We start from the raw sequence: 24,490 nt of genomic DNA on the forward strand, positions 1-24,490 counted from the left end.
AAACATATGCGAAGTTTGCGGAACACACATCATGCTGAAACCACATTGATAGATAAGTTTTCAATCCCACGTCCTCCATGAGAAGGGGTAGAGTGTCTTGAAGAAATGATGTGTATTGCTGTCCATTAATGTTCCCTGATAAAAATAGGGACCTACAATACGGTTGCCAATGATACTGCACCAAACGTTGATACACCACTGCTATTGATGAGCAGCCTCCGAAACCAGTGGGGATTTTGCATGAACCAGTAGTGCATGATCTTCAAATTCATATTACTATGATTTGTGAAGGAAGCTTCATCCGTAAACAAGATATTAGTACGGTATTTACCTGCTTGTCACTGACAGATGTACACTTAGCGGCAAAAAGAATGGGCCAGCCGACAATTTCTAAGTTCCAGAGACATAACATTGCGCATTCTCGTCTCGTCAAAGCCATAGTTCACCAGGTAACACATAATTAAACCATTTAAATTTGCTGTATTTTGTTTAAGAGTCTAAAATATGTAATAAAATCGAATGGCGGGTTGATTCTAGATACATCAGGGCCCTTGAAGAGTGAAATAATAATAAAATTGATAAATACAAAATCAACCGGAGCGAATATGAGCAGGAAAACTACGTATTATGCCGAACCGATATTAACAGTCACAGTAGCGTAAGTCGTTACAGCATTGGTCTATTGAACAAGTTGGTAGTAGTAGTTGTTTTTTATTACAAATTTGCCATCATATGTGTCTCGCAAAGCTATAATTATGTGGCGATATCTCTTAAAATATGCCCAAACTCTAATAAATAATAAACCTCTCTCTCTCTTTCAAGCAATACTGCTATCTGTTAATACAACATTCTGTCCCGTCATTACGCTTGAAAATGGCACAAAAACAATAACTCATTGCCCTGGTTCGCATAGGTTATTCTGCGTATGCTACTCTCCGACAGGCCTTCGATTGGAGAAATGTCATTTTCTCCAACGAGATAATTGTCACCAATAGCAACGATAGTACTGCCCTAGTTTATTGTATTATTGGCCATCGATACAATGAACACTTCGTGAGACGAATTAACAAGTCGGGTTGCATGAGGGTCGCGTGTTGGGGGTGGTTGTCATATGATGGAGCAGGACTTCTGGAACGCATCCACGGGCAGTTTACGGCAGAAGTCTACGAACACATTTTGGCAGATGTATTGATCCCTTCCACCTGAAAACAATATCCAGAAGGAACACTTTTCTTCCAGCAGGATAATCATCTGATACACACTGCCAACCGGATTCAAAGATGGTTTACGAGGAGGCATGATGTCGACCCAGTCGACTGGCCTCCAAATTCACCAGATATGAATCTGATTCAAAATTTGTGGGCTGCAGTCAAAAGGATCCTGTGCTCTAATTGGGCAGAACAACCACCCGTTCGGACACCTGAGGAATTGTGGGACAGAGTTCTAGATGCGTGGGAGGAGATGACCAAGAATTTAGACCTGTTCCATAATCTTGTGGACTCCATGCCGCGCAGAATGAGGGCAGTTGTTGACGCAGGTGGTTTGTGGATGAGATACTAGTCCCCACCACAGGCCTTGTTTTGTTAATATATTAAAAAATTGTTTTTGTTAATTTAATTATTTATTTGTGTTTGATATGCGTCCGGTTTTTTAGGGTGTGAAACAAGTATTTTTGTTTATACAGGCCAGGTCTCACCTATTAATAGCCCACAGGTGATGGGCAATAATATTTTTACAAGGCAGGCATAACGAAGTTTGTTAACAAATGCCATTTCACATTTAAACTAATAAAGCAATGCCTTGCAGTGGGTTACGTTTACACGAGTGAACCACACGATATAACTTAGCTGTGTGTACAATACTACACTTTTTGCATAACGTCACAAACAGTGTCTCCATTGCCACCCTTTAAAAGTTTAATTATTTCAGAAGACATGAGGTTTATAAAAGTGAAACCAATTCTTTTATCACTAATTGTATCTCTAGTTTTCAGTTCGAGAGAAACAAACGTACATGTTCCATTAAAAAAAAAAAGACAACTTTGAGTTGAAAGTGATATTGTTTAAAATTTTTTGGATTGTGCATACCCTTCCATTGTGTGAGTCCCTAACATTGGTACATACCTGTACAAATAGATTTTTCACATCTTGTTCCATTTCGAAAATATTTGAGGTTGCAGAGTTAGGTGAAACACTCTATACTCCAATAGCTAGTAGAAAGATGACGCGACTATAACCTCCCGACATGCATATTAATCGTGGACTTTGAAAAAGCATTCTATAAAATAAGTAGAAGTAAACTATGGGCTATTATGAAAATTAATAGATACCCAGTACATATCATAAAGGTAATTCAGAGCCTGTATTTTAGAACTTCAATATGTATTTACAAAGGAACAACAGAAGACCACTTAATAGACCAAGGAGTGACGCTGGGGAGGGGGGGGGGGGCTGCCGCGGCGTGTGATGCACCAGAGGGTACGCGATTGTAGCAGTCGCCTCTGGCTGTGTTGTTGATTACCGCTACAATGTAGCTCTGGCTGTCAGTTCCAGGGTATACCGGACAGGTGGTTCAAGGTGACAAAATGGTTGTCGTCGATCTGTAGATAGGCAGATTATTGGGCAGCAGCCACCTCGACCTGCCTGCAGTAAAGCTGAGATCTCAGGCAAGCTGAAGTCGGTTGGGACGTGGAGTTTAGGAGACGGGACTTAATTCCACAATTATTCAAAGAACAACACGTTTAATTTGTCCAATAATTCAACCAATACTTAGAATTTATTTATCATACATCTGTGACAGCTTGTAGAATGAGGATCCAGGCTCGTATTTAGTTACAAAATATTGCTGCTACTGTAGGCGAGTAGAACTGAAAGTTATATCTTATGATCACTGATCGGCGGTATCACATTAGCGGCTAATTTACACAAGATTCAGATTACTTCACATGAGTACACAGTTTCTTTATATCATTCTCTGAGTCCCGAAAATATGATGTTGTCTCGTCTTCAGTTGCGGAAATTCTCTAAGTCCCAAAAGTATGGAGATATTTCGCTGTATGCCGCTTAAATTTTCTAAGTCCGAAAATTTTAGTAGTGTCATGCCGTCTCGCCCTCCGGGATCTATATCCACCCGCGATCACACCTCTCTGCAGGAGTTCTTCCTCCTGACTCCCTTTCCTCATCCACAGAGGAAAAACTCACTGTGTCACTACCTCCTCTCAATATTCCTCATGCGGTTCTTGTAACAAATTTTGATTAATTAAAAGAGTCATACATTACCACCAGATGCGTTGCAAAACCTAAAGACGCTTCTAGAATCTTCTATGGCTTCGACTATCCTACTAATAGTTCTAAGAATCTTAAACTTCCCCACAAATTACAAAAGATGGATGCTTAAAGTTTTCCACCGTGTCTACACATAAATTCAAGTTCAATGTCCACGCTCTACCCATTTCATATGCATTGCCACGTAGCACAAGCCTCCATAGAAATGGCACTAACAAAGCCACAAAACGCGTTGTTACCTATTGTCTATAATCTCCTGCCACTTCATACCTTACAAAGCCTCTCCGCGTCCTTTTCTAGCTCCCGACAAATACTGTCTCCATAAAACTTAAAAGAAAAAATCTATTCTACATAAAATAATTCTCGCGATCTACTCCTAAGTACGTGATACCTATACTTATCTAACACACATAAAAAATCTTTAATCCTATAAAATACCTTCTCCCACGACTTAAGATAATTACCGTCTCAAGTGTAAAACAAGGGTGTCCATTATCTCCTACCCTTTTTAACATGTATATTGACTATGCCATTAAAGAATGGCAGGATATTTTAACAGTAAATTTTAAAATCTACAGCATCCCCTTCAATACTATCTTATTTGCAGACGATCAAGCAATTTTTAGTACATCTGAGGATAACCTTCAAAGAACTACTAGTGTACTTGAAAAAATCGGAAAAGAATACAATTTGAACATCTCTACCTCCAAAACTAAAGTATTAGCATTGCAGGGAAAAAATCATCTCAGGTGTAAAATTATAATAGATGGAAGAACACTGTAGAACAAGTAACTTCAATTACTTAGGATTTCATGTTTCATACTGCCAAAAAAAACGACATTAATGTAAAAGTTCAGAAATTCTAGAAAATATGTGACACCATAGGAACACTAAGGCATAAAACAAGAGAAGAGACACAACTAAAATTTTATAAAATAATGGCAGTCCTACATATGGATGTGAAAACTGGATTCTGAAAAGGACAGATAGGAGAAGAATTGAAGCTGCTGAAATGAGATTCCTTAGATTGCTGGTAGGCTATTCCATTCTAGATAAGAAGAGGAATACGGAAATAAGAAATTAATTGCAAATGATATTTAATCTAACAGAAAGAACAGCTGAAATGAGGAGAAACTGGCAAGAACACGTAGTGAGAATGCCAGAAGAACAGATGTCAAAAATAATATCCTCATACAATCCAATCGGAGAGACCAACTTTATTCTCTTGAAGATGGAATAGGCCAACAGGCCTAAACCTTGAAGTGTGTGATGATGATATATTATGTATGCTAGTTGCATTGTAATTGCTCACATATTTCGAAATTATTACTGCAGTAATATTTTTTTTCATACATATGTAATGGCGGTATTCTTAAAAATTGATTCTGCCATCTTATATAAGAAACAATCATTACAAATGTTTGTTTTTCTGTATTCTAGAGAATTAATATAAATAGTCTGCATAATGTGAGCAGTGCACCGAAGAATTCATTTCATCCAATTAAATGTTTTATGAAGTGTTATGTAAATACTAAAATAAATATAGTAAGGTACACACTCGAACCAAAAGAAAAATAAGGAGGAATTAAGTCCCCCAACTCACAGAAGATGGTAATATGGTACAGATTTATTAAGTTAGAGGGAATGTAGAGGAAGATATATATTTTGTTCCAGATTGCTTATTGCTTATATAACTTGCAATTTCTATTTTACTAGTGTACTCATTTTTCAAACAGTTTGTATTGACAAATTTATTACAATGTTTAACATTATTTTTACAGGAACAAAAAAAACTGTAGAAGGAACCCTTGCAAGTATAATATGTCAGATGACTTTGATCTTGATGCTTGTTTACTTTGGTAAGTATAATTTATTTACCAGTATGTATAATATATATTATTGGTATGTGCTCATGTCGTAATGTTTTCGAATAATATTAACCATTCAGGGTTAATGTTTCCTCTAAGCAATTTCATCTTCTGATCTGCAAGCGCAACTGCATAGGGTACTGGTATTCTGTTTTGTGTATTATGAGCCACACATTCAAGATATTTACTTTCTTTATTAAAAAGAATAAGATGAATATGAAATTGACGGCTTCAATTTCCCATTGTGCCAAAAAATGTTCTGTCCATATTCGTTATTAAGTTTATAACTCCCAATTAAAGTATGTGCATGTATGCAAGCTCGTGCGCGTATATGTGTGTGTGCGTGCGTGCGTGCGTGCGTGCGTGCGTGCGTGCGTGCGTGCGTGCGCATGAATGTGTGCTTGTGGGAGCTGGGGCATGGGCATAGGCATGTGCCATGATGTAAAAGGTGTGTGATAGATATCAGATGGGAAAAGCTACTGAGTTCATGTTGAAACCTTTTCCCTCAAACTGCCTGTATAGTTAGATCTCCATAGGAAATAGGCATATATAAACAAAATTGGCTGCTTAAAAATATTTTGTTATGTGATATCAAATGCAAGGTCATGTACACAATCTTCTGTACTGACTGAGTATACACTTTCTACTCAAGACTGCGAGCTATAAATTTGTTATATCTAGCTAAATGCGCAATTTGAAGGAAGGTTTCGATATGAGCTCATTGAAAATTCCCTTATAAGAATTAATATTTTTTGTGTATTCGTTAAAAGTTAGTTCTTCATGTTTCTTTGAAAGTAACATTTTAAAATATCAAATTATAATACATTTTAATTTTCCATGTCGTTCATTATGTTCCCCCTCCCCACCCCCTCTTCTTCTTTCACCTGCAGTGAATTGTGATTATGGATCATTTAATATAAAATGTTCTCCTCTAAGAATATTGTGCCAATACTGCAGATCACTTTACCATATTTGAATTTGCCCATAGTGTAATGTAGCGATGGGATAAACAAAGAAAAGATAATAACCAGTTATTTCATTTATTTGATTATATTGAAATCTGTTCAATTATGTACTTAACGAACTGATTATTTTTTCGAATGAATGCTAATGGTTGTTTTTTCGGATAAAAGTTTTTTTTTTTTCAAATGAGATTGTGCATGGTGGTAACTTCATACTGACTTTTATGTCATATATTCATATTATTTTCAAGCGCTTTAGCTCATTTTCTTTCATTTCATAGTTTAAACTGTAAGAATTATCTGATACACTTCAAATGACTATTATGACTATTAACACCAGTGCTATAACTTATCAAATAAGAATACTGCTTATCCTTGTCTTGCATAGGCTATATCACGAATAACACAATAAGATGGCGGGCAATAAAAATATATTTAAATACGTGCTGGTATTATGAACGTATTTTATGCAAAAAAAATTCCAGTTCTGTAAGTAACTGCTTTAACAATTTGATTTGAACTAACATCCAAATTTTATATGCAACATTGAATTTTGGACTGCAAGACAGCGGACAGTGGATGGTTTTATTGTTAAGATATCTGAGCATTGGATAACAACAACAATAAACAGTCATATTGTTATGCATAACTCCTGATTACTGCATCTGCCCTGTAACGTATAGGCCTATCTCAGAATTTCTACAACAAGATCAAAGCGTTTAATAATCTTCAAAAGATGTGCAAGCATATATTTATTTTCTGTTTTGTGTTCTACATGAGACCATTGTTAGTACCATAACTTTATTAGGCACGGAATGTAAGACTTGAATTTGACCTTAAATGTAAATCTTCTGAACATTGTTCAATCATATTACAGAAAAGTAGGCCTAAACGTAGCATTGTATTTTTCATTACCGGTATATATTGAAAAACTAAGAAATTAATTGAAATTGTATCTATAATTTATCTAACAAACGAATATTAGTATTTTATTTTAACACGTTATGATAATTATTATGAATTTTATGACAGATTACTGGTATCTATTGTTTTTTCTTTGTGTATTAATGTGTTCATTTCTTCTTAATTTTATTAATTTTGTGCTCGTAATACTACATCTAAAGACAGATAAACTTTATTCAGATTATTCAGTCACTAGTAGATCCCCAGTGGATAACCATTTTGTTTGTTTGTTCACGAAACTTCCAGAGGAATGCTGTCGTTTATTTGGTTTGTCTGTTATACTGTGTTCTGGAACTGAGTAATAGAGGTCAGTAGATTCAACTTCTACTTCTGACATATAATACCATTGATTGTGTTTCAAAATCGGCAAGAATAGCTTCTTCAGAGGAGATTATAGGTCTGTTGTTCTACAGAGCTTTCAGTTCAGCTTCTGACAGAAACACGTGCGTCAAACATGCTTGCATGGCTGGCATAGACTGCATCATTATCAATCCATACCGAAAACCTTCCACATATTTTTACTTATATAATAATAACATGCACGCAATTATATTTTTATGTCATAAGGAGTAATAACTTGTGTTATAGCAGTTGTTCAGAGTGGTGTCTGTCTGCATTCATGCATTCCCGACATCTTTTTATGAAATTTTTATTTACACACATAAGTTCTATTTCGTAGTACTTGAAATTTCTCTTTTTATATTGCCTCTAAGTTCATACATAGAAATTCTGTGTTCTAGTGTGAATTTGTGAGGTGGCATATCAGTGAACTACTATCCCAGACTACCATAAAATTGAATGAACACACACTTGCACTTTAAAAAGAGTTATCAACTTATCATACTGAAAATTATACAAATATTCACATCTATCCACCCCCTCCAAAACTTCTGCTCACCTTTTGAAAGAAAGGATGGCCTAAAAAGAAAGAACTTCCAGCTCTAGGCCGATCAAAGGGGAGGAAGAGAGAGCCATGACGACCAACACAACCAGAAGGAAAACGACAAGGTCACGGGTAGGGACAGTATTCCACCCATACCCACAACAACATCTGGTGCAACGATTGCCCTAAATCGCCGACTAAGCAGAGGTCACTGTAAGCATTGGCTGGAATAAAGCTACCAAACTACAGCCCATCGGTTCATCTCTACCATACTCTCAACTTGAGATGGACATAGTGGTCCTGTCATCTCGAACTTTGCTGCCTGTTGTGTGGGTGCATTTGATTGTTGAAAAATGTTGAAATGTGGTGTCAAATAGTGTGTGTGTTCTGAAATTGATCTGTGTGTTGAGAATTTGATCAGGGTGTGTTTTAGTGTGTGTGTATATTTCATATGAAATATACACACATAAGTTCTATTTCGTAGTACTTGAAATTTCTCTTTTTATATTGCCTCTAAGTTCTTACATAGAAATTCTGTGTTCTAGTTATGAAATATACAGACACACTAAAACACATCCTGATCAAATTCTCAACACACAGATCAATTTCAGAACACACACACTATTTGACACCACATTTCAACACTTTATGAATAGAGAATCCTGTTCCTAATTAGTGATTATCGTTTCCTTCCCCATAATACAACAAGTAATCTCCTATTTGTGTTATGCCGTTCCCATCTAGCCTAACCTCCTGTACTACCACAAAGCCTATTCTATATCTAGCTAGTTCTTTTGCTACTAATATTACCCCTCCTGTTCTATATCGATTTGTAACATTCCAAGTACCAAATCTCAAAACCTTATTCCTTTGCTGTGGTCATGCCAGAGAATCAGTCCCATTCCGAGGCTTATTTGAAGGTTTCGTAACAAACTGTTTTTTACGGTGATGGGTTGTTAGCCCTTCGCCCAACCCCCAAGCTGGAGGACCAACCCTCATCGGCTGTCCACAACTGCTTATTCAATATATCCACAGCTACCCTCCATATCTGGAGGCTGTCTCCTCGATCCACAATCTGAGGATGCGCCATGCCGTGGTGATAATATTTACCCCAAAAATTGTATATTAAATTAGGCATTTACTTAGGTAGAAGTTATGTCAGCACAGGAAAATAAAAAATAGGTACCCTCACTTTGATTTTCAGGGAAGTACGAGATACCATTTTCTTTAATATCACATAGCCATAAAGAACTAAAGATAATTAGTAATAGGAATAAAACAATACATGATTGTAACCTACCTACTTGCTCATGTTACACCTTGAGTATATCCTCACAAGTTAAATATTTAGTTATTATTATTATTGACCAACATTTAAAATGGGACAAGCATATCTCCTTCATGTGTAACAGATTGCGTAAAACAATCCACAAATGTTCCATTCTACATTCTTAGGTATCGGTACCTATTTATGTCCTGCATATAGTGTACTTAGCTCTGTTATTGTTGTTTTCCAATGGCTGCTTTTGGGATCATTTAACCCATTTTGTTTCTTGTCTCCCAGTAAAGAACACCTTGTTTCAATCTATAATTCAGTATGGTATATTAGGTTGAGGAGGAATGGCAAAATGGACATTCCACCCTTTAATTTTGCTTCAAAAAAGAATTATCAAACTCTGTCTATATAAACCTTTAGATTACTTAACAAAATTAATTTTTCAATAATTTGTGTATCAAATCTATAAAAAAAATTATAAACTGATTTACGTCCATAAACATCGAAATAAATTTAAAATTTGATTCTCATGAATACTGTATGAGGCAGAATTACAATTTCTTTCTAAACATTGTCAAATGCCACCTCTCATACGGTACTACATTTTACTGGTCAGATAGAATGTGCACCTTTCCATGCTGCAAGACCATGGACCATGCTGGTGCATATTTTAGAAAGTAGGATTTGCTTGAAGTATGGCCTCAGGAGGAAGATAAGGGGGAGTTAATCTCCTTTCTGTGAAAGTGCAACTGAGTAGCTCGGATTTCTTTTCAAAACTGTTCGAAATTTGTAGAACATCCTCAATCAAATACATCTGCAAATAGTATTTTCTCATCTTTTAAAATGCCCAGTGTCTTTGTGCGAGAGCAATTTTATCGAAACAACAGCATCTGCAACTTCTTTATTCTACCAGCATTGAAACAAAAGTTGTGAATATTTACCGATGTTATGCTCATGAAATGATTAAATGTACTTTAAGATTTATGAATTGAAAATAATTGTTGCTTTCTAGGTCAATAATTGAAAAGGAATAAAATACGCAATTAATAATTACATAAGAATCCAGGCTCTACTCATAAACTGTGAGCTTAATAGTAATATTGATCGTAAAATGTACCTAATATAAAGTTCATATGACATGAACAGTGCCTCTGATATTACTTTTCTGTACAGAAATAATTTAATAGGCGTATCTATGTATTTGTTGTTTCAGCCATTATCATTACATTTTTTTTATGGAAAGTATATTAATGTTACTAAATTGAGCAAAATTTATAACATATTTTCATTCAAACTACAAGGTGGTTCACAACAACGGGAAATTTTGGAATGTGTAGTGGTAAGTAGAGGTGAATGACATAAAAAAACGCTGCTAATGACATCACACCATTTTGTTATCATGGCGCAGTGGAGTGACTTGCATTGTGCTTTTGCTGTCAAAGCATATTACAAGAACAATGACAGTATGGAGGCCACATGTAGAAAATTTCGATGCCACTTTAATTTAGGATGACACGGTCATGTCCATCAGGATTATGCAGTTAACACATGGGTAAGAAATTTTGAGGAAACTGGTTCAACTCTCAAAAAGAAATCTGTAGGAAGACTACGAACCTCTTGTACACTAGACAATATCGAGGCTGTCCGAGGTATTGTCATAAGAAGCCCACACCGTTCAGTTCAACGTCATGCAGTGGCTGTACAGATGCATTGTTCGAGCATTCAAAGAATACTGTCACTGGATATGGAGTTCCATCTGTATCGTTCAGCAACTGAAATCTAATGATCGCCTAATATGTCGAAAATTTTGTGAACAAATGATTGAAAAGGTGAACAAAAACGACAATTTCATTAACAAACTGTGAATGTTGGATGAAGCCTACTTGCACATGAATGGATTTTTCAATAAAAATAATTTTCGCTATGGGCTCAGCAAAATCTTCGTCAGCTACACAGCAACTAAGTTACCATGTGGTGTGCTGCATTATAATGCGGCATCATAGGTATTGTAAATTCTGTTCGGTATGTTGTCATGCTGAAAATCTTTGTTGTGCACATACTGCGGAATTTTCCAAAAATCATAACACTTGTGTAGAGCAAGATTGTTCTATGTCACACACAGCACAAATATCGCAATTGTTTGGTAACACTGTCATTTCGAAAAACAGTGACATTTCATGGCCTCAAAGATGCCCTTATCTTACAGTGTATGATATCCTCTTGTGAGTTCATCTTAAGAGCAAGATGTACCATAGTCGACCTGCTACGACTTAAAAACTGAAAGCGAGGATCCTGTTGAAATGTTACATCGAGTCATGCAAAATATCCCTATGAGACTGCAGGAATCTTTGCGCATAGATGACATAATTATTTGTATGAAATTTATCGGTGGTATACTCTGTATGGATAAATATATTTAGAGCATTTAGTCTCTTCCATAAATTTCATTTCCAAAATTTCCCGTTCTTTAGAGTAACTCTGTATTTGTGAAGTGCTATAACTACAGGACAAGATGGAAAAATGATTATCAGCTTTGTCGAGTTTCCCCAATCAGGGGATGTGTGAATAACATGATTTTATATACAGCTAATTATAAATTTCTATCTTTCATATTTAAAAAGTGATGTTGCTACCTTTTCTGCTTAGCCTTTAGTTACAGTCTTTTAACTATCAGTCTGAGGCCCAGTTGCAGAAATGCAAATCAAATTAGTCCCTGATCACCAATCATTGATGTCTGATTTATTTCATTGTTCATCGGGCTGCACGAAAGTGAATCTCCAGTCAACTTGTGTCGATTTATTAATTGTTCATTTGAGAAAAAAATGCATTTGGCATCAGCACTATTTAGCAATACTTTGCTGTTTTGTTGTTTTTGTAGAAGTAAAACAGGCAGATTCCATCTATATAGACTACAAAATAAAGTAAAAGAAATGAACCAAACTAAAAACGTGAGGGGCCAAGTTTTTCTGATAATAATGAGCACTCTTATTAAAACATGTAGAGGGCTTTATGAATCTAATAGAAAATAGAAATACAGATGGTGTTTGGATGATGCATAAAAAAAGGAAAAACATAATTTTTTCGGTCCCGGTCTTGGAAATCACGACGTCTTTCACCATATGACATCAGACCGAATATTTCTTCATACTGTTTGAAAATTTCTTCATGAGAAGAATCTATTAGGTCATTTCATTTTAGAATAATATAACTACTGATCACGTATGATCAATGATCAAAGAGGGTTTGATTGGCAATCAGTTATATTTTCGTTGCAGAAAGAACAATCAGTATTTGATCGGAAATCAATATTCCATCAGATTTGATCAACAGACTTTTGCTGATTAGTGATTTGACTGATCATTGATCAAATGTATGTTGTTTATAGTGAAGTTATAGTAATTTGTATAGGAAATAGTTAAAGTAGGAAGTTATATAAAGTAGGGCTCTATTTTTATCAGAAAAATTTGACCCCTCACGTTTTTAGTTCTTTTCATTTCTTTTATTTTGTTCTGTAGTACCTATATACTGATGGAATTCGCCTGTTTTACTTCTACAAAGAACAATAAAACGATAATGCATTCATTTGTTTTCTTGATCAGCGTTCACTCGATGCATTCAAATTGGTCATGGTTGCTAAATAGCGCTCATGTCAAATGCATTTCTTTCTCAAATCAGCAATTAGTAAATCGAGATAAGTTGATTAGAGATTCACTTTCGTGCAACGCAACGAACAGTGAAATAAATCAGACATCAACTAATTGGTGATCAGGAACTGATTTGATTTGCATTTCTGCATCTGGGCCTGAAACTATCCAGATCTGTGTACTGATAAAAAATGTTTTTACAGGTTATATATGCAGCAGTCCAGTTCTGCTTACACAGGCAACATTCGCCATTATACTGACTTCTATCATAGAAGCAAAAACTGACCAAGTGGATAATTTGGCACTGCCACTCATCATGTACATTATACTTCTTGCATTCCAATTATTTCCTTTGTCATGATTACTGACAGAGATATAATACAATCATTGTATGAAGCCATGAAACTTGCTGTTGATTTTATGTACCATGAACACACTTTTTGACACAAACAATAACCAGGGCTACAATGATAACAATGACGACATGAGGAAAGCTGAGCAGCTCTCAAATACATTGCCAGAGACAGCCAATAATAATAATAATAATAATAATAATAATAATAATAATAATAATAATAATAATAATTTGTTTGTTTGTTTGTTTAATGCAGTGGCATTTGACTGGAGCCATACAATGGCGATTAAAACCAAAATGAAAGAAGGAAACAAAATAAGGCGAACAATGTACAGAGTGAAACTATGAAGAAGGGATGTCAGCACTCATTTGATAATTTTGGCAACAAAGTTACTTGGTCATTTTCATCGTTATAACAGATAATTTCATTTCTTTTCGTCTGTGTCAATTAAAATCAAGGAATATTTGGGTAGATAATGTTATTGTTATTGAAGAAATTAAACATTCTTGTTTTTTTAGGCTAGTTTCACTGCCAGATGCGCTAGCCATTACTCCACAGGAGTTGACAACATAACAAAATTATCTATATTGTATTTTTAACACTGTTAAAACTGTTCTGGAGCATTTATGTACTATAGGTCTACTTAGTTTTATACCACTATGTTTTTTTTCTTCTTCTTTTGTCAACTACAAGCGTGTCATATCATACATGAAATAAAATTATTTTGTAATTGCAAGAGATCTGCATAATTTCACAAGTCTTTCTTCTTACATTCAAAAATGGGCAAAGGTTTGTCCTATAAGGTAGTCATTTTGTGGGTAGATTGATGGCCTACATCGGCCACACACACATGATTTTGTACTCTCGGTCTTTAAGATTGTATTTAAACAATATGCATCCTGGAACTAATTTCTTCATTCTCAGAAAAATCTTTTGCAGTTTCCAAAAGTTCTTCCATTATTCTCAAAAAAATCTTTTGCAGTTTCCAAAACTTCTTTCAAATATAATCACCCCCTAGGTGCTAGTGTTGGGATCATCAGTGATGATGCTAGTGATCATCAGGCTTGGGAAACTTTCTTTTAATAGTCCGACAGCTATTTCTTCGAAGGGCTATGTGGCAAGTTCTTACATTCCTTGTGGACAGCTTTACAAAGCATGCTGGTTGAAGGGTATGACTCTGGTTTTTTCTCTTTTCATACACAAAAGTTTCTTATAATTTGCACACTTTTTTTTTCTGCTTACCTCTTGAATCGATTTCTCTCTTTCTTCAAATATTCAGCCCACTGAAACGTTCACAGCATGCATCTATGAAACCATGCTCTAAAACCATATGTGAAACGCCTCACACAGCATATTGGGTACGTCTACCAAGTCAGATGTAGAGGGTGATTAGGGATTTGACCGACATGGAACAGTGGAAACAAGCAGAAATAGATTAAGGCTGGATATTAATTAATATACTGTATAATAAAACATGATTAAATGAAAAATACAAACAAGTATAAATGTAATATATATAGTAAGATAACAGTAATAATTAAGAAAACAATATAAAAAAATGAATATGAATGACAAGAAGACAGTAGCGGCCAATATGCACAGAACTTTCCTGGAATTATATTCAACTGTGTCAGATACAAATACAATACCAAGTATTGACTCGTAATACAGAAAAAAAAAAAAAATATATATATATATAGTTTGTTTATGTGTTTAGTTTGTAAGTATAGTGTCAGCTCTCTTGGACTGGCTCCCCAAGTGTAGTAGACCTTCAGCTCACCCTACACTCCTGTAGGAGGCCGTTGCCCTTATGGGATTTCAGGCTTTTCGTATTTCATTTATACGTATATACCAGGTGTTTCAGACCATCCGTATCAGCCTTTTTTCTCGAAAACTGTATCATACTGGTTGTTCATAAAAAAATTTTGGTAACAAAAATCTATGTAAAGAATCGATTGGTGGCAGTATCATTTCCCGTAACAAACCGGAAGTAGGGGTACCTGTGGTCAACTTCTAAATTTCAAATGAGAACATGGGTCATTGAAGGTGCCATTGGAAACTACTTTTAAAAAGAAACAACTTTTACTGAAACTTTTTTTTCTAACTTTTATTGTTTATTCACAAAGCAACAAAAATGGTATTTTCTGAAAAAAATTGTATGTTGTTTATGTACGTACACTTTTCATAGTAAATGTTCAAAATGTCCGCCACCCTGTGGTAATCAATGTTCTGATCTTCTCCTAACATCCGTGATTGCACGGAGAACTTTGGCACAGCTGAGAGGCCCACAGGTTTCTCTAATTCTTTGTTTCATGTCTTCTCTAGTTGTTGGACGCACCTGGTAGATCATGTCTTTAATTCTCTCCCACGAGAAGGATTGCCCGTGATATATATATATCCCTGAAGAGTATTACAACGCTTTGATTATTGTAGGTAAATGAGAGAAGAAGTGTTCCTATCAATTTATCTGATAAATGTTACATATTACCACCAGATGACTCTCAAGGTACGGTAGCCCATACTTCTGTTCCTAATCTGGAACATTCTAAATGACCAACTCAGTACTCGATTCTGATGAGTGTGCACTTGTCCGATCACGACCGGTCCGTCGGGTTGACGCTGGAGATGCCTTGTCTCTACTTCTATGATAGTCGAGTCGTCATAATTCTCTATCCACTGAACTCTGGATGATTTCCGGGAGATTGTGGCTTAGGATGCAGTAGTTGAGTGGGAGACGAGCACGTAACATATTATTCAGCGATGCTCGAATAATATAAATCAGATCCCAATGTACCACCAGCGTAGATGAGGCGTGTACATATAATAAGACATATACGGAAAAGGATCGCTTACATCCTGTAACATTACATATTAATTACTGTACAGAAGTATATAAAACTAAATACATGGACAACAAACATAATAAATAAAACACAAATAACGAAGGTCACTATCCCTGGACTTGGAAATTCTAGATCCGCTTGAAATTCGCCAGAGGCAACTATAACTCCTCCTCTCTCTACTAATTTCAAGTGCGTAACATAAGCTTTTCGTATTAGACAGCCGGATGATGAATAACACAGCTCAACCATAACTGGTGAAAGAAACTTAGCTATGATTAGGGGTTGGGATCACCTAAACATCAAATTAGCGGACAATTGGTTCAATCAATCAGTCAGTCATGTTTATTTGTCAGAATTACAATTGCGTAATCATAGACAATAGTCAACAAAAATAATCAGATTAAAATTCCAAGTTCATATGACTGTCAAAAAATTAATTAATATGATGCAAAGGATTATCTAAAAGCCATTTTTAAAACAACTTCAAATCTAAATAAGCCAACTGAGTGGGTATTCTTAGGCAATCTGTTAAACATATCTAAAAAAATAACACTGAACCATTTCTTGGTCTTTGTCAACTGTAGATGTTACAATATAATGATTATTTCTAGTACAATATTTGTGAAGCTGGGATTGAGAAGCATGAGTATTTAAATTAATCTTAGTATAGACTAAACAGTCATAAATATATTGATTAATTACAGGAATAATATTAGCATTACGAAATAAAGGTCGACAATGAGCATTAAAAGATTAATCATATATAAAAGTCTATGTATGTATGTATGTATGTATGTATGTATGCATGTATGTATGTATGTATGTTGTATGTATGTACTCAATACAAATCTACATGCTTTGACCAATATTGCCAAAGTTTGCACATTTAACCTTCATAACCCCGAGAAGAACATAGGCTACATTAAAATTGGATAGATGGACGTTAAATTATTGAAAACAATAAAAATTAGAAAGAAATAAGGCATGTATGATATTAAAATGGCTTATTCTACAGTCAGTTGTTTTTTATTGACGTCATCCAGTCACGTCTTCTTCCGTTGTAAAAGCGGCCATATTGTTATTGAAATATTAAATAAAATAACATTAAATTAAAACTACGCAAATGAGGAACAATCTCTTGATTTAATGTGTCATGGGCAATAATATACAATACAAAATGGCATAACACACATTTTTGTTTCATTTTTAAAAATTCAAAATCAAACATAATAGACAGCAAATATGAAAGCATTCATAACACGTAAATTCAATAGCTTCAATACTTAGCTCTCTGTAACGTTTGGTAAGGTGAATGACTAGTGTATGGGGACGCAGGTTCGAAGCTGTACTCAACTCATATTTTTTTTATTATTATTTTGATAATTTATTTACATTATTTTAGATACGTTATTTTATTTTAACCTGCCGTAAAGGGAGTTTTACTACATAAATAATATATCCATAGTATTTTATTTATGCTGTCTCAAACAAAGTTACCATACAATTATGTGAATGTACTGTGCGTATGTAAGCTCACTGAAAATAGCAGTGTATTCATGCTAATGTATATATGTCTTTCAAAATATTGTTGTTCATGTCCGAATATGTGTTATTGCTAAATTATATCTATATTATCATTTCGTGAATGTACAGTAGTATGTATGTTAAGTCTCTGGAAATAACAATCTGTTAATTTTTAAAATAAGTTTCACTCAAAATATTGTTCTTTAAGTCCAATAATTCCGAGATTATACTGTAGGGCCTGTTCTGTAACATAAAATAAAAATGACATAATTAATATACAGTATTATGTACGAGTATTTGTTAGACGTCATTTTTCAAGTCATATTTAAGAAACCGGTATGACATAAGCAGGCGTAAAGCAGACAAGGGTACAAAATTCTCCATTCCTATTATACATATTTTGTATTTCCATATTGATGCTTTGATATGAGCGATAAAGAGGTAAATTGTAACTCACCATGAGACACCAAGGGGTTCAGACTGGGAACAAGAGAATTCCCTATTTATCGTGAACTGTCTTTAAACGTTAAGCTAAAGCACATGTAGACAGGAAATTACACTAAATTTGTGTCAGCACAGCTTTACATCAAAGTAGAACATTGAGTCCATGCTATACTGATGTAAAGGGACCGAGGAGATGTTGTGTTTAGCTAAACTACAAGACAAAACTAATTAAAAACAAAAACAGTAAGTACATTATGACATATTTTCTCATCAGTGCCTGATCTTCAGCTGTTTTAAATTCTGTTAATCTTGGCAGCTGTTTTGGCTAAGAAGGTCATTAATTCATGTAAGTGACACTATGTAAAGATTCATCTTTAGGGACTAGGAAAGCTTAGTAAAGACAGTAATTCGTTTTGTTTTTCTATACTTGAGTTGCCGAGATCTCCTTAAGTCTGAAGCAAAAAGGAAAACCCGAGCAATGCCGGGTGCTTTTAGCTAGTTAGTAATAATATGTAATGCTTTTTTCTACAAGATTAGAACACTATTAACATTAGCATCGTTACCCCACAAACGAATTCCATAATGAAATACACTATGGAAAAATGCATAATAGGCTTGTTTCAAATATCCACTAGATACAAGAGCTTTTAATTTACACAAAAGATAAAGTACACGGGATAACATTTGGCACACAAATGCAATGTGACCCACCTAAGTACACTTTGAATCTAATGTAATACCAAGAAGTTTAACTTCTGAAATCATTTCGTCGGGAACATGATTTAATGAAAATAGTATCTGCTGAGTTTTAGAGCTATTAAGTTTCAACCCATTAGCTTCAAACCAAGCAGCAGCATCATATAAATTCCCCATTAATACATGTAATTTGAGTACGATTATTTAAATAAGATCTAATTAGGTCCAATTCTTTGCCTCTGACTTCATAGAAGTGAAATTTGGAACAAATGGTTTCATGAGATACACAGTCAAAGTACTGTCAAGCCTTTCAAAACCAGTAATAATAGACTCCATTAAATAATTTCGTGATCGAAAACCATAATGTGAATTGGAGAATACACTATTAGATTCAAAATGTCGAGTCAACTGTTTTTTTTTTTTGTGATAATTTCAATTATCTTAGAAAAAACAGGAATTATTGATATAGGTCTATAATTTTCCATTTTAGAGGGATCACCTTTTTTAAAAACAGGAATGATTTTAGTTATCTTTAAAGATTCAGTAAAAACACCACTTGATAAACACCCATTAATACAAGTTAATGGTTCGATGATGAAATAAATAATACACTTAATAAAGTGTATATTAATCTTTACATTTAGAATTTTTGAGATCAAAATCTATTTTTATAACTTCTTATAGAGTAACAAATTTCCATTTAAAATCTGTTTCAATTATGAATCCAGTATTAAAAAGATAGTCCATAGAAGTGGCATTACAGTGATTAACTGTTTCTGAAATATGTTTAGCAGAATTTATGAAAAAATTATTAAAGTCATCAATATTAAATCCATAGTCGCAAATATGATTAGAATTACTACATTCAATATTTATAACATGCCAAGCCACTTTGCGTTTATTCGAAGATGAACTGATATAAGATTCATTAAATTTACGTTTTGCCTCTCTTATGGCCAATGCATATTCCTTTTTAGCTGCAGTGTATAAAGCTTTGACATCAGTAATATTAACTTTATAATAGTTGCCCATGAGTCATTCCACGTCAAATCGCACAGCAATAAAACACGACCTTCTCGGAAATGGTCGATTTTTTTTATTTTCACAATTATTAATTATTTGTGTAGTTATGAATATTTGAAGTTACGCAAATTATGCGCGCACTGTTACATAAACTCGCTTGGAACTTTGTGTCTACATATAATTGAGATTTGCGGTTTGGCGCATTTGAAAGACGAAATACAACACTTTTTATTACTTTAGGCCTATCACAAATAAATTTAAAATTTGGCCTATTTTTTTAATCATTTCTTTTTCAAAGCAAAATTACTATATTAAATAGCCAAGTTAAAAATCTGAAAAAAAATATAGACTTGTTCGCTGATGTATTATCTATAAACTATGGGATCGGCACCCATACATTTGTAACAATTTATTTTCCGGAGGCATGCACGCGCTCGCAATGCCCAGCTAATGAACTGCTTGCAGCCATAGGCTAGAAGGCTGCCCGTGGAAATTTCCCGTTGCATCTGATGTCACCATACTAATCATCAAATGACTAATACCTTAAGGAACAGTAAATATCTTATCTAAAATTATTTTATTATTGTCAGCTCAGGGGGAAGCCCTTCACAGTTTATACTGTAATATAGCCAAGTATTTGATGATAGCAAGACTGGGTAAGGCAGTAAACTTTATGGCAGTAAACAGATGGCATGAGAGAAAAATAATCAGTTTGGGTTTGAATTTCGCGCAGTGACGTGACTTCTATACAACATGAGTGATGGTAAAGATCGCGTAATACATAACAAGTGTTTAAATCCATTTACCTTCCTAATCACGCTTTTAAAAAGAAAAGTACACTAAGGCGCGTAAGTCGCGACTTACTGATAAAGCTCAATTTAAAAGAGTCTTTGAGTGTGCAAATATGTGATTTGTTCCGTAAAAATCAATCAATTTCCGCATAGGTCAGGTGAAATTATATGTGAAGCCGGTAGTTCTTGTGATATTAATAAACATGAATCAAATGAAAGTGCGGACAGAGAAAGTGATTATCCCAGTATTTCTTCTAGCAGTTCTATGGATACAGTGCTAGAAATCAGTAATATTGAGGAATTAAACAAGAGTTTGATGTCAATAGAATCCCCTATCAAGAAAAGAAAGATACAACAAAACGATACCCCCGTGAAAAGTTTCAAAAGTAAAAGGCTCCCTAGCATGTTAAGTTTTTCATGTAGAAGATGCATCATCATCCATTCAAAAGTCAGCCATATTTTATTTTTGACGGAATGCAAAGAAAGTACAACCTGAAAATTACATAGTTATTGCAGACTTTTCTGAAAATTATTCATTTGTAATACAAGATTCAATACAAGGTGTGCATTGGAACATATGCCAAGCCACAATACAGTACAATTTTAATTTTACTTCCTACTTTATTTTATTTTATATTCTCTTATAGGCCTATTAATATTATATCTGAACTGTGACCGAACACGAGCGCTGCTCATTCGGTCTCAAATTTTGTTAATACTACTGCATCTCCTTTTTTTATATTGATTGTATTATTTTATTTCTATTTCTCTTATTTGTAATTATATTCTTTATTCTGTATATTTAAATAAATAAATCCTTTCGTAGTATATTTCAAAGGAGATACAGAAATTCGTTACAAAAGTAATGTCATCTCAGAAACCATGAAACATGACACCAATCCCTTTCACTTTTTTCAATCCGAAGCAATCAATTTCTTAAAGCAAGAATTCAACGATATGAAAAAAATCATCTACTTTTCCAATGGTTCAAGTTCACAAAAAAAAAAAAAAAAAAAAAAAAAAAAATTAAAAATAATTGCTTACATGAAGACGATTATGGAATTAGTGCTGAATGACACTTCTTTGCAATGTCGCATGGTAAAGGTCCATGTGTTGGCATTGGAGATACTGTTAAAAGACTTGCCACGAGAGTTAGCCTATACAAGATCCTATAACAACACAAAAATAAAACTGTTTGATTACTCACAAAAAACATTTCTAACGTGTCATTTATATTTTGTCCATTCAATAAGCACAAAAACCACACTGAAAATTTGCAGTCCAGATACCATAATCTAAAACCAATAACTGGTACATTAAAATTATATTCTTTCAGTCCGTTGTCAAAAACTGAAGATTTAGTAAAACAATTTTCTTTCAAGAAAGAAGGTAGGCAAATGAAAATTTAAAATGTGAATGAAAAGAAACATTTAAAAAGCATAATGTACAGCTGTCAAAAACTCGTGAACAGCGAATATTTTCAAAGTCCACTTCGGGTCACGGCGATGTTACACGATGCATGTGCTTGTACAAGTAGTTCCGGAACTATGAAAGTGTTCCATATCTGCGCCTCGTAGACCAGCGGTAGAGTGCTTGTTTAATGATTCAAAGGTCGTGGGTTCGGGCCTTCTTCAAGTTTTCATTTTATTTTTTAATCGTTCTTTAGCGATGTAAATGATATTCAAATTATCATTTATATCCAGTTATCGTTCTTTATGGATATCACGTTATTTATATTTTGTTATCGTATTATAACGATATGAATAATAATTATTATTGTATCTCCAATGGGGGTTAGCCCTATTTTACATAATGTATGTTAGGGCTATAGTTTTATACACAAAAAAGATAAGCATAAAGAGAAATGGAAAAGAAAATTAAATTAGCTTACGCAATGTAAACAAAACATAAACAATCCGTAAATTAGGCATTGCGATTGCAAAACAAATATCAGGTATCAATTTGAAACATACAAAAACATTAACAACACACATACGTAACACTTCTATAACACAAATATGCAGCTTTCCATACCATACATCATAAATTAATACACAATAGTCACACAAACACAATCAAACTATAATTACGACATTGCGACGACATCAAGCATCCCATAACTGACTCACATACATAACAAATCAAGCATCCGTTACAACACATACACTTCAACATAGTAACCACACTTTTAAAAGTTACAAATTTGGCTCCAAGAAGAATAAATAGGACACTGTTACTAATTACTATTCTTCTACAATTTCTTAAATATATCTGTAATAAATCTGTGAAATTCCGATATGAATAATAATCACGTTTTTTATATTGTTATCGTTCTTTAGCGATTTAAATAACATTCAAGTTATCATTTATATTTTGTTTGCCTTCATTAGCATTATAAAACAATATTCAAGTTATTTATATTGTTATTGTTCTTTCGCAATATATTAATTAAACAAACCGATATTTATCATTTATATTCTGTTATCGTTCTTTAGTGATAATGTATAAATAATATTCAAGTTATTTATATTGTAATCGTTCTTTAGCGATATAAATAACATAAATTTAATATTAGGTTTGGAAAAATCCAGTTGCATAATACTGCTATTAGTTTTTCTTTTTGTATTATTACATTATACTATCTTGAACCACAATAAAATGAAAAGGAGTAACGAGGAATTGAACCTGAGACGTTGACATCTGAATTCCGACGTTCGTCCGCTGAGCTACGAGAGCAAAAGTGTGGAAACATTTTCGGAAAAATTGGCCCAATCACACTCTAAGATTTTCTGATGATTCCTAGAAGCTAGTCCAGGATGCGGGGGGCAAAGGCTAATTGAGATTTCCCGGTCTCTGACCGGGTCAAACATCCTGATAGAATTAATATTTAACCCTTGCCGTGACTTTCGGTGAAGTCCGGAGGGCCCAATTAGTCAAATCCACTCTCCTCATCTCCACGCTTGGGCCCCCTGGAATTTAATAAGATGCGAAAGAGATAGTGGTGTGAGGAAAGCAATGGGATGTTACCGCATTTAGGCCTATCCTTCCCAAGAAAACTGCAAACATGAACAAAGGAAGCTTTTGATAGAAGAAGAAGGATCTTCTGCGGACCTCTGGAAAAAGAACTAAGGAAGAGACTAGTGAACTGCTTTGTGTGGAGTGTGGCATTGTATGGGGAAAGAACATGGACATTACGACGAAATGAAGAGAGACGAATTGAAGCATTTGAAATGTGGATGTGGAGAAGAACGGTGCGTGTAAAGTGGACAGACAGAATAAGAAATAAAATTGTGTTTGAAAAAGTGAATGAAGAAAGAATGATGCTGAAACTGATTAGAAAGAGAAAAAGGAATTGGTTGGGTCTCTGGTTGAAAAGAATAATAGACGACATTAGGATATGTGGATCATATGCGGAGACTAAGAGGAAGGCAGAAAATAGGAAAGATTGGAAATTGCTGGGTTTGCAATGAAAGACCTGCCCATGGACAGAATATTTATGTGTGTTTGTTCAGAATGCCTGGAATATCGTGTCTAAGAACAGTCGCTATTTGCAAAGACTAGTCAATTCCATGCCCACTCGACTGCAATATGATCGAGATAAGAGGAAGATAGACTAAATATTGTATTGTGGCTTTTTGTTTCGTTTATTGAACGCTTAATTGTTTGAATGTTTTAAGGCCGACGCCATTAAATTTGTTATGTTTATGCCACGAAAGATATTTTATTGAGAATAAAATCTTTTTTCTTTCCATTTGCAGCCACAATATCATAATGATAAAGTCATGGCATAATATATTAATGAACCTGATATTAATTACTAAAATAATCTTAAAAGAGAAAGGAGCCATTATGTATAGTTTGTCTCTCTCAAAAACAGAACAAAAAAGAACATAAAAAGCACGAGGTTGTAGTCGAACGCAGGACCTCATGAAT

At 34.3% G+C, this 24,490-nt stretch overlaps 1 protein-coding gene across 4 annotated transcripts in view; it reads left to right on the forward strand.

Annotated features, from left to right (window-relative positions):
• Dolk (Dolichol kinase) overlaps positions 1 to 17,327 on the forward strand; it is a 122,177-nt gene extending 104,850 nt beyond the window's left edge. For 2 of the 4 annotated variants that reach the window (XM_069833469.1, XM_069833466.1), the window contains 2 exons: positions 5,066 to 5,143; positions 13,084 to 17,327. In XM_069833469.1, coding sequence (XP_069689570.1) covers positions 5,066 to 5,143; positions 13,084 to 13,241 — 236 coding nt within the window. In that variant the 3' untranslated portion in view covers positions 13,242 to 17,327. The other 2 variants (XM_069833467.1, XM_069833468.1) reach the window with 2 other exon arrangements.
• Positions 17,328 to 24,490: the final 7,163 nt, after the last annotated feature.

This window comes from Periplaneta americana, chromosome 8 (assembly GCF_040183065.1).
Source record: "Periplaneta americana isolate PAMFEO1 chromosome 8, P.americana_PAMFEO1_priV1, whole genome shotgun sequence".
In the NCBI taxonomy this organism is placed as follows: Eukaryota; Metazoa; Arthropoda; class Insecta; order Blattodea; family Blattidae; genus Periplaneta; species Periplaneta americana.